Source organism: Lissotriton helveticus, chromosome 7 (assembly GCF_964261635.1).
Source record: "Lissotriton helveticus chromosome 7, aLisHel1.1, whole genome shotgun sequence".
In the NCBI taxonomy this organism is placed as follows: domain Eukaryota; kingdom Metazoa; phylum Chordata; class Amphibia; order Caudata; family Salamandridae; genus Lissotriton; species Lissotriton helveticus.
The window spans coordinates 49,345,161-49,357,256 of record NC_136068.1 but is presented as its reverse complement, the minus strand read 5'-3'; the positions used below and the strand labels follow the sequence as shown (position 1 = coordinate 49,357,256).

The 12,096-nt window shown below is 50.6% G+C and overlaps 1 protein-coding gene across 1 annotated transcript in view; it reads left to right on the top strand.

The window, feature by feature from the left end:
- Nucleotides 1-12,096, top strand: part of LOC144767998 (alpha-2-macroglobulin-like) — a 237,548-nt gene that overhangs the window by 179,585 nt on the left and 45,867 nt on the right. The window contains exons 27-28 of the mRNA XM_078651389.1: nucleotides 10,931-11,005; nucleotides 11,714-11,876. Coding sequence (XP_078507515.1) covers nucleotides 10,931-11,005; nucleotides 11,714-11,876 — 238 coding nt within the window. The remainder of the gene's footprint in view (nucleotides 1-10,930; nucleotides 11,006-11,713; nucleotides 11,877-12,096) is intronic.

Here is a 12,096-nt window from a genome sequence, read left to right as displayed (position 1 = left end):
CGTGAGTCGCCGGCGCGGCCTGCTCCATACCCTACGGTCCCTGGGCAAGGCGCGTCGCGCGAGGAGATAGAAGAGTTCCTCATGGCCATGAGGGCACTGTCTCCTCCGGCGGGGCCTACGGCGCCTGCAGGCCCGGTGGTCCCGTCCGGGGGCCCGAGCGGTTCGGGTGCTCCTGCCCCGATGCCCTCGGGTGCTCCGGCCCCGACGCCGCCGGCGGCTCCGGCGCCGCAGGGCCCTTCAGGGTCGACGCCGGCCGGTCCACCGGCCTCTCCGGCGCCGATTCCTTCGGGGCAACCCATGGTGCCGCCTCCGTGCCGACTCCGGCCGGCGTCGGGGCTCCGGCGCCGGCTCCGGGCGGCGCCACCCCCATTCCCTCTCCGACTCCGGACGCGGAGTCGGACCGGCGTCGCCCGACGCCGAGTCCGGCGCCGAGGGGGCCCATTGACCCCGGGGAGCCGGTCTACATTTTTGACTCAGAATATGGTGAGGATGTAGATTATGGAGAGGATTGGGAGGCGTCTGAGGACGCTCTGACCCGCGAGTGTCAGTACGACGTGGACTGGACAGGTGACTTGGGTGACGCCAGTGGTCTGGATGACTCCCCCAACCCTGGCTTTGTCTCGCCTCCTACCGTGGCTACGGAGGAGGGGGCTGCTTATTCAGTGGTGTTGATGAGGGCTGCCAAGGCCTTAAACCTTGAGCTCCCCGTCGCGGCCGTGAGGACTAACATCCTCACTGAGGTACTCAAACCGCAGTCATGCCCACAGGAGCCACTGCTGCCGTTCAATGAGGCCTTGACTGACGTTCTTTTGGGCACGTGGTCCAGGCCCGCTTCAGGTTCGCCTGTTGACAGGAACGTGGCCAGACGCCACCGTCCGTGTACGGATGACCCAAAGTTCTTGTCCACCCATCCCACCCCTGAGAGCCTGGTGATCCAGGCCTCGACTTCCCAGTCCGCATTCCCGTCGGCCCCGCCCGACCGGGAATCTAAGAGGTACGACCAGTATGGTAAGAAGGTCTTTTCGTCCCTGAGTCTGGGACTGCGGTCTTGCAACACCGCATGCCTCTTAGGCCGCTACACCCACTCTCTGTGGGATACGGTGGCGGAAGCGCTGCCTGAATGCCCGCAGGAGGTACGGGCTAAGCTCGGCAAGGCTATGATTGAGGGCCGAGACGCAGCGAGATACTCCATACGGTGTGGTCTTGATACGACCGACTCACTGGGCAGAGCGATGTCCACGACGGTGGCGATTCGTCGCCACGCCTGGCTGAGGTCCGCCAATTTTTCGGCAGATGTCCAGAATGCATTGATGGACATGCCGTTTGATGGCTGTCGCCTGTTTGGCGACAAAGCGGACCACTCGCTGGAACGCTTCAAGGACTCCAGGGTCACGGCCAAGTCCTTGGGTCTCTCGACCCAGCGCCAGCAAACTGGTTTGTTTCTCTCCTTTCGTGGCCACGGAAGGGGCGGTACCACACGTGCTGCCAGCCACGCGCCGCAACAGACTTCTCAACGCGGCGGCGGCCGTGGGAACCGCCGTGGTGGCGGTTGGGGACAGCGGCGAGGTCAAGCCACACCTCCCCCCGCAGCTTCCGCCTCTAAATCCTCCTAGTCCGTGCTTTCAGGCCCATGTGACGTCGGTAGGCGGCAGGGTTCGCCATCACCTCTGCCACTGGCGCACGATCACATCGGACAGGTGGGTGCTGCAGCTCGTCCGAAGGGGCTACTCCCTCCCCTTCGAGACCTCTCCTCCAGCCATGCCACCGCAGAACCACCGTGTGTCGGGGGACCACTTGACACTTCTGCAGGGGGAAGTTACGGCCCTCTTGGCCAAGGGGGCCATCAAGCGCGTTCCTGGGCCAGAAGTAGGGTGTGGTTGTTATTCCCACTACTTTCTGGTGCCCAAGAAGGACAAAGGGGGCCTACGTCCTATCTTGGATCTACGGAACGTCAACGGCTTCCTCCGGAAGGAGAAGTTCAAGATGTTGACTTTGGCTCAGGTCTTGGCTGCTCTAGACCCGCTAGACTGGATGGTAGCGTTGGACTTGCAGGATGCGTATTTTCACATCCCCGTCCTGCCGGCCCACCGGCGTTACCTACGGTTCACGGTTGGCCACGAGCACTTTCAGTTTATCGTGCTCCCATTCGGCCTTACCAGCGCCCCACGGGTGTTCACGAAAGTGATGGCGGTGGTCGCAGCTCATCTGCGCCGGTTAGGGGTTTCAGTCTTCCCCTACCTCGACGACTGGTTGTTGAAGGCGGGCTCGCCCCAAACAGTCGTCCACCACCTTCAGATGACGGCAGACCTCCTGCACGAGCTAGGGTTTTCCATCAATGTGCCGAAATCACACCTGTGTCCCTCTCAAAAGCTCCTTTTCATCGGAGCGGTTCTCGACTCGGCGCAGTTTCGGGTTTATCCTCCGGAACGGCGAGTCCGGGATATACAGGCCTTGATTCCCATCTTTCAGCCGTTATCCCGGGTTTCGGTCAGGTTGACGCTGCGGCTGCTGGGGCTGATGGCTTCCTGCATCCTTCTGGTGCATCACGCCCGGTGGCAGATGCGGGCTCTGCAGTGGGACCTGAAGTTTCAGTGGGCCCAGCATCAGGGCAACTTGTCCGACCATGTCTTGATCTCGGAGGGCACTGCGAGACAACTGCAGTGGTGGCTTACGGACCGCGATTGGGTCAGAGGCAGATCCCTCTCCCTTCCCCAACCGGAGCACGTAGTTGTGACGGAAGCGTCCCTCCAGGGCTGGAGATCAGAGGCATCTGGTCTCCGGTGGAGTCCCGGCTCCATATCAACATGTTGGAGCTGCGGGCGATTCGCCTAGCACTGAAGGCATTCCTCCCATTTGTCAACGGGAGTGTAGTGCAGGTGTTCACGGACAACACCACCGCCATGTGGTACTGCAACAAGCAGGGCGGAGTGGGGTCGTGGACCCTTTGCCAGGAGGCTCTACGTCTCTGGCAATGGCTGGAACGTCAGGGCGTGACTCTGACGGTTCAACACCTGGCAGGTTCTCTGAACGCCGGAGCGGACGAACTCAGCCGTCGGTGCTCGGTGGATCACGAATGGCGTCTGAACTCGGACGTGGCGAAAGGCCTCTTTCTGCAATGGGGAGAGCCTTGGTTAGATCTATTCGCCACAGAAGAGAACGCTCAATGTCATCAGTTCTGCGCGTTGGAGTTTCCAAGACGGCACTCGCACGGCGACGCCTTTCGGCGCGAGTGGAGTTGCGGTCTGTTGTACGCCTTTCCCCCTATACCACTTCTGCCCAGAGTGCTGAAGAAGATCAGGCGCGACCGGGCCCAAGTTATCCTTGTGGCTCCGGACTGGGCTCGAAGGTACTGGTATCCCGAGCTACTCAGCATGTCAGTCGGTCCCTCGATCCGCCTGCCCCTTCGGGAGGACATTCTGTCGCAGCAACAGGGGACGGTCCTCCACCCGAACCTGTCCAGTCTCCACCTCCATGCGTGGAGATTGAGCGGCGACAGTTGAGGCCATTTGACTTGCCTCCTGAAGTTTGTCATGTGATTCTGGCAGCCAGGCATCCCTCCACAAAGTCGGTATACGCCTGCCGGTGGAACAGATTTGTGGCATGGTGCACAGCAAAGGCTGTGGATCCCCTTTCTGCCCCTCTCTCCGAGGTTCTCCTCTTTCTTCTCTCTCTTGCCCAACAGGGCTCTGCTCTGGGCACTATCAAGGGCTACCTTTCTGCCCTTTCGGCCTTTCTAAGGCTACCTGATCAACCTTCTTTGTTCAAGTCCCCTATTGTAACGAGATTCTTGAAGGGCATCACACACATGTATCCACCTGTTCCGTTTGTGATGCCTCAGTGGGACTTGAACCTGGTTCTGACCTTCTTGATGTGCGCTCCTTTTGAGCCGCTTCATTCCTGTCCTCTCCGTCTCCTGACTTTAAAGACAGCCTTCCTGGTTGCCATCACCTCTGCCAGGAGAGTGAGTGAGCTCCAGGCTCTTTCTGTCAAACCTCCTTTCCTGTCCATTCATCCAGACAAGGTGGTTCTGAGAACTAGACCTTCTTTCCTGCCCAAAGTAGTTTCTGCTTTTCACATCGGGCAGTCCATCACCTTACCCTCCTTCTTCCCGCCTCCGCATCCTTCAAAGGATGAAGAGCGGCTCCATCGTCTGGACCCAAAACGTGCGCTTTCATTTTACATGGATCGCACACGCCAGTTCCGGGTGGATGACCAACTGTTTGTTGGCTACGTGGGTGCGAAGAAGGGACGGGCGGTACATAAACGGACCATCTCTCGGTGGGTCGTTCTGTGCATCAAAGCGTGCTACTCTTTGGCTCGGAAGGAGCCTCCTGTTGGGCTGAGGGCCCATTCCACTCGGGCCACGGCGGCTACTACTGCCCTGGGCCGGGGAGTCCCTTTGCAGGACATTTGCCAGGCGGCTACGTGGGCCTCGCTGCACACCTTTGCGAGGCACTACTGCCTGGACAGTCAAGTCCGGAGGGATGGCTTCTTTGGCCGTTCGGTCCTCCAGGACTTTCTGGTGTAGGATTGTATCGGTTCGCAGACCCACCACCGGGGTTGGTATTGCTGGGGTATCTATTCTAAGGTAAGGAATCTAATACTAACCTGTTTCTTTCAGATGAACAAGTTACTTACCTTCGGTAACGATATATCTGTAAGAAACAGTAGTTAGTATTAGATTCCTTACCGCCCCGCCCATCCTCCCCGTTCTGCGAACTGATACCTAGGGTTAAGGACATCCCTTTCAGGGCCCTAGTTTCAAATGGCACCAGTGTTGGTTCTTGCATGGCTCTGCGTGTTCTGGCGCGGAAAAGCTATGTACAAAGAACTGACATCAGCGCGCGGAGGCGGCGTCTATATACTCCAGCGACGTCATCACGGCGCACGACGCCGACGACGGACGCGGAGCCGCAGGAGACGCCTGCAGACGACGCCTACCGACGCGCAGGGGTACTGCTACGCAAAAGTTTCCGGATCCAGACTGACGCCTGGGGATATTCTAAGGTAAGGAATCTAATACTAACTACTGTTTCTTACAGATATATCGTTACCGAAGGTAAGTAACTTGTTCCTCAGGAATTTATTCTCTATTAATTGCATTTTAACATGAGGGGTATAGCCCCAAATCTGACAGCCATACATGGCAACCGCCAGACATTTGGCTTTATTTTCTTTTAAAAGAGCTTCAACTGGTCTGGCCCCAAGCTTTTTTGTGAACCCCAGTAGTGCTGAGACGGTCCTTGCGAATGCCGTACTACGACTTTTTGTTTGTGGGCGCCAACTTCCCTTTTCGTCAAAGACGACTCCCAGATAGGGAAATGTAGGGACCCTGCAGAACGCTTCCCCACTACAAAAAAAGGTTTTAATTTTATTTTTGCGATTTACCCTCCCTGTGATCATAACCTGGGATTTTTTTGCATTTATCTTTAGGTCCAGGTTCTCCATGAAACTTCCAAAGGAATCTAACAGCTTTTGCAGGCCTACCCCGGTGTGGGCCAGGAGGACGGCATCGTCCGCGTAAAGAAGAACTGGTATAACCAGTTCCCCTATACGTGGGGTGTCCAAAGAAACCTCCCCCAGTTGTGACTCTAGGGCGTTTATATATAATGTAAACAACAGGGGAGCAAGAATACACCCCTGTCTGACCCCCCTTTCTGACCTAAGGTGTCACGTGCATCGCCCCTCAGTATTAACTCTAATTGAGGCTGAAAGGCCAGAGTACAAGTCTGCTAAAAAATGTACTACGGGTAAATCAATTCCCATATTTAAAAGTGTGTGCCAAAGCTTCGACCTGTTTACGAGGTCAAAAGCAGAGGAGAGGTCCATAAACCTCATATATAATGTCCCCTCCTTAGCTACTGTGTACTTACTGGCTAAAAGATGAAGGTTTAAGCACTGATCAATATTACTCCGTTTTGATCTAAAACGATATTGTGCATTTGACAGCACCCCTCTCTCTTCAAGCCACTCACTCAGTCTGTGCAGGACCACGCGGCCCAACACCTTAACTGATGAATCGATTAAAGAAATAGGTCTATAACAAGAGGGATCCTGTCTAGCACCTTTTTTTAAAAACCGGAATAATGATCGATGTGGCCCACGTGGCTGGAAAACTATTTGGCCCTACCGAGTTAAAAACATTGGTTAAAATTTTGGACCAAAAGTTTGGGGCAGCTCTAAACAAATCAGCAGGGACCCCATCAGGTCCAGGGGCCTTGTTCTTTGACATCTCCCCTATTGCCCTTTCCACTTCACAAACCTCAAAAGTTAGCGGGGACAAAACATTTTCGGGCAAATTTGGTTCAGATCTTTGTCCATCAACAGGAAGCCTATATATGTTTTCAAAATGGGCTATCCAAACCTCGTCCATGATGTTACAATCAAGAGGGGAGTTGTCATCATTTGTGAACAGTGGCTGATTAGCTGTTGCCAAAAATTTCCCACTGTCTTTCAGAGTTTCGGGTGTCAAATGTTTTGTCCAAGCTTCGTCCCGCAACTCCCGCTTTCTTGCAATTTGTGCTTGTTTATATGCAGGTCTCCGGTTTGCTATAAGCCCCATGTCCCTGGGGGTAGCCTTCAAAGCCTTAAGGAGGGCAGAGTGTGACTGTGAGCAGCTTTTGTCAAACCATCTTTTACCAGACTGCGGTTTCTGTTTCCCTTTAACAAGTAATCTTTGGTTTATTTGTACACAGATGTTGTTAAATGCATTTATGATATCAGGGCCTTGTAGCTCAGCATCCAGACAGGTATTGACCTCCACCTCTACTTTAGATAAAATTTCAGGTAAAAGGGTCTCCGGGACTACTTTAGCCCATTTTAATCTTCTCCCTTGATCCTTTGGGAGCACCTCCCTCACAACCTTTCGAGATGTGGGCCTAAAGGATAAGGGATCACCCGGTAACAATTCAATTATCACAGGGTTATGGTCACTGTAAGTGGAAACCTCTATTAGATATCTTATGACATGAGATAACATAAATGATGTTAAAAACATATAATCAATGGTTGTACCTTTGTCTTTACCCTTGAACGTCGGGATCCTATTTTCATCCTCCCCACATCCCGACTCATAGAGGTTCCAGTTTGCTAAAAAAAGTTCCAGATCCTCACCCTGCTTAGTATGTTCAAAATGAGACGGTGAAGAGAACGGTGGGCCCTCAAACGCCTTATTCACACAGAAGTTATCACAGGGGTGGATATTAAAGTCCCCCATCAGTAAGATCTCAAAGGAATTTGACTTCAAACTATAAGTTAATAAGAATTGTTCTAACAAATCAAGATTGTTACCAGATTCCATGGAATTATAGAAATTTATAAAAAGAACTTGTGTCGGAGAGTGAAAGTTCCACTGCTAAACAATTTTGACATCCTGCATCAAGTTGCAAGAGCGAGCCTTTTAACTCTAGGGAGAACAAACTAATCAGCCCTCCCTTCGCTCTCCCCGCAATGCTCCATTTTGCTGGAATACTAAACTGGCAGTAACCATCTAAGGAAAAACAGTTTAGGGGATCCCAAGTTTCTTGAAGGGATATTACATCAAAAGTTTTTAAGAACCCCTCCCAGATTTCATCTCCCATTTTGGCCTTTAAACCAGCTATATTCCAGCTCATAATTCTGCAGGATAGAGCTGGGGTCCCCCTATGGGTGCCTGTCCCTGGATGATACTTAGTCAGTCGTTCTCATCCATTCCTGAGATTGGGGAGAAATGATTTCCCAGTGTACACCCAATTACATTTGGAGTCTCGATATTTGTATTTACATCCCTGAGTGGGTTCCACCTTCTAACGCGGACTGTAAACAACTATTTGCGTTTATATGGAGAACCTGTGCTTTAACCACTGGGACAACAGGGAGCCATGCCCTATTTTGAGGGGGTGGGTAAAGATAGCCAAGGGGAAGGGGCCTGATGCCCGAGTTTGGTAGCTCTGAACCATCCCAAAAAAGGCGGTCAGCCATATGTCGGGTTTTGAAATTAATCACCACACAGTCCCCTTTAAGTGATTTTCTTTGTGGGCCAACACAACCTACTCTTCTGACCATATTTATACTGGCAGCTATATCTACGTCCCCACTGGAATAATTATTACACCAGGTTTTAGTTCTTTCCATTAGCTCTTGATTGCTTTCCATCCCATTTTTCTTGAGCGGTGGAACCCCTGTTAACACAGCCACTAAGGGAGCGGCTTGGGGCGGGAGATGTAGTTTGATCTGGCATGGCAACTCGGCAGGGTCCTTACCACGGTGCTGTGGGCCAACCAGGATAAGCCTGTGATGCATTACAACATTTCTACCCCCAGAAAGAGAAGACCTAACATCCGCCTCAGGGGCCGGCACAACTCGGGCAGTATTAACAACGGGTACATGTGCTATTTTGTGGTGTGTAGTTGGAGTACCGTTAGTTCTGTTCACATTTTGCCCTAAATTCCCTTGGTGCAAAGTCTGTGGTAGTGGTGTCTTGTCCAAATGCCCACGGTACTCTTGGACAAAACTATCCAAAGCATTGCATCTCTTTAACAGTCCTGCTACACACGTGTTTAAAACATTGATGATATCCTTAGCGATGCTAGTCAATGCCGGCTCTAAATGCAAATTAATGAGCCCTTCGATTTTAGTGCTAAGTCTGTTGACCAGATCATCCTCCAGATCCTCCGATATTTTATCAGTGTGCTTGGTCTTCCTATTGCATTTCTTTGTTTGCCTGCCCCCTTACCCGGTTGGGTTGATATGGTCTGTGCATTTTCCTGGGTTGGCAAAAGTCCATGACTACCTTCAATTGGGACCGCTGTTATCGGGGATGCATGACTTGGGCCTGGCTGGGATTCAAGTTGTATGCCTATGGACTCTTGTGTGACCCCCTCCTCAAGATGACCAGCCTCTTCATTTACCTATATTGTTAATCCCAGTTCCTTTTCTGCATTTGCAATTTCTTTTGTGATCACTCCCACGGCTGATGTCAAATATGATATAATAGTGTCTGCTTTTCGAGGGATCTTTATTTTCTTATTACCTTGGTCCCCATTACAGAGTTGTTTGCGCTTACCCATGTTTGGATCGTAGGGGGGTGGCCCGTCCCGTCCCCAGCTGTTCCCGGACGGCCACAGACGGCCCGCCCTCTGCCCAGGCTCAGCCCGGCAACGCCCAAGTGCGCCCCGCGATGCGGGGGCTCTCGCTGTCCTAAGAGCACCTCCGGGGGCGGGACAGGGCGTGCGCGACTTCCTGTGGCGATGGGGCCGCTGGGGGATGTAGTCCCCATTCCTCCGAGCCGCGATGTCCAGGCGGCTGTCAGGGGAAGCGTCAGGAGTGCAGGCAGGCTGGAGAGAGCAGCAGGATTAGCGTAGAGAGGAAGCGCTGGTCCTTAGCTCCCCCCGCAACAACCCAAGTTCGTGGTTCTGTGTCCCCCGCTCCCCCGGGGCTCTCGCTGTCCTAAGAGCACCTCCGGGGGCGGGACAGGGCGTGCGTGACTTCCTGTAGCGATGGGGCCGCTGGGGGATGTAGTTCCCGTTCCTCCGAGCCGCGATGTCCAGGCGGCTGTCAGGGGAAGCGTCAGGAGTGCAGGCAGGCTGGAGAGAGCAGCGGGATTAGCGTAGAGAGGAAGCGCTGGTCCTCAGCTAGTCCTCAGCTCCCCCCACAACAACTCAAGTTTGTGGTTCTGTGTCCCCCCTCAGCCATTACACTCAAGAGGAAGCGGACCAGGGGAATAGTAAACAAAGGTGGCATAAATCAAATGAGCATCTCCAGATGTGAGTAGCAATAAGTCTCAGCAGAAATTGAGAATTCTTGGTCTAGGTAAACATTTTGATGCTGAAATAACAAACCAGTGAAACCAGAGGTCTCTGATAAATGTTTAAAATGGTATGCGGATAAGCCCAAGCCTTGGGGTATTCCACATAAAATGCTAAAGAAACCTGTTGAGATCTGCCAAAAGGAATGATACGAAGCAGCTATGAATATTATCCTGGATACCAACAGCAAGACATTGGCTGAAAAGGAGCTGGTGGTCCATGATATCAAACGCCATGGACAGATCCAAAAGTATCATTGCATTATGATCACTGTTGTCAGCATCTATGTCCAATTCCTCCACTTCTGCCAGTAAAGCTAATTCCAAACATCGATTAGGCATTTTCTCATGTTAGTGAAAAACATGTACAAACCACCATCTCACAAAGATGCTAAGTTAAATAAGGAAAACTAAAATGGAAACTACATATAATCGATACTATATTTTAAACGCTATCAGGCATTATTGTTATGCATACTGATATTTCAAATGTGCTTCCACAGTCGCCTCTTACTGTCTTTGACGTAAGTCTAAGGTAAAGATGACACCGGCACCCCTGGAATTCAACAGCATCTACTGTTGAAGTAACTGAGTTACTTCAGAGTGTGAAGTCAACAGATTGTCTGTTAGCTGCATGTGCAGGCTGGGTCTACCCTGCTGTCCTGGAATGTATACAGACGTTTTACTTTAATGTGAAAAAAATTCTTTAGTATAATAAATTGTGTACTTTTTTATGATTTCTGACTATTTTTGCATCATCTTTAGTGTTGCTCAAATTTGTATGAATGTATCGATTAGTATGGTGATAAATGTAAGTTTGTTTGACTGCTTGTAATTGGTCCAAAGGGGACTCTATTTTTTGACATAATTGTTTTTAAACAACAAAAATGTAAATAACAACTTGGAAGTTCACCCCTTATCCGATTCTGCAATTCACGAAGAAACAATATTTTCCCCTAGTGGACTGAATGAGTAGGATGTATTCCCAATATCCATTGTAATCCATTGGCAATTTGTTAGTGTTTTGTTAAATGTTTCTGTTGGTCTGTCTGAATTTCTGATTGGATTCAGACGGCCAGAAATGATTAAACTGAGTTTTGATTCCTGTTTTTAGCTTAATCTTACTTTACATTGTCTTATCCACAGGGAGGTGTGAATGATGATACCGCGCTTGCAGCCTACGTCACTATCGCCCTGCTGGAGTACCCGCTCCCTTCAACAGTATGTACAGAGCTTGTTTGAATCACAATATTCACATTTATGTTACAAGATGATAAAAATATTAGATTACGTATGCGAAAGGTAAAGATACATTTCCTCAATTGTGGCACAGTTATATACTAGAGATTAAATTGAGACCTTTAAGCATGCTAGTGTTGTTGAGGTCTTTAGGACTCATGCAAGACTGATAGATGTGGGTTGATTGTCTTAGAGATTAAATGCTCTCCTATGGAGCTAAAAGAAAACATTAAAAAGAGACATTTTGTTCCCACAATATGGAAAGAATGTCCTCTTTTCTCCAGAAATATTATAGTCCTCTGTGGTGGTGGAGTGGACAGTGAGCCTCTGCTCTCCTTGTTGAAGAATGTCTCCTGGTCCCCTTCTAAAGCCTATTTTTCTTTGAACTGTATAGATGGCCCCCAGCACATCTGTTGCTTTCTATTTGGGTGAGCTTGCGAGCATCATTCCAAGATGTCTCCAAGAGAAGACTGTCCAAAGCCCTTTGAAGAATATAACTTGCTGTGTTTCTGCTTTTCTTAGTCCACTTCTGTCCTACCAACCTAGGAACATCCTCAGCCTCACCTTCCCTTTGCTAATTTCCCTTACTTTGATTGTATTATGACCGTGGTATTTTGAAGCAAAGTCCATGCATTTAAACCTTGTGGATGTGTCTAAACCTCATTCTTGCATTTCAATACCTCTCTGCAGCATCCTGTAGTCCGCAACGCCTTGTTCTGCCTTGAAACGGCCTACAAGGAATCAAATGATGTCTACACCAAGGCACTCATGGCGTACGCTTTTGGCCTGGCTGGCAAGGACGACAAACGCAAAGAGCTGCTGGAGTCCCTGGATAAGGAAGCCATTGTGGAGGGTAAGGGGGTAGTGAGTCTTTAAGAATCTTATCCTCACGTAAACTACATTTAACCAGTTGCTAACACCTATATTTTGAGGTTTTTGGCTTGCTTCCTTCATGGCTCACACCTCCTTTCAATTTATCTATTTATTGGTACTCCTGCCAACCTACTAACTTTATTCTGATGTGGTTGGTATTTACATTGCAGCCGTAAAGTCAGTTTTTCTGCTGAAATGAG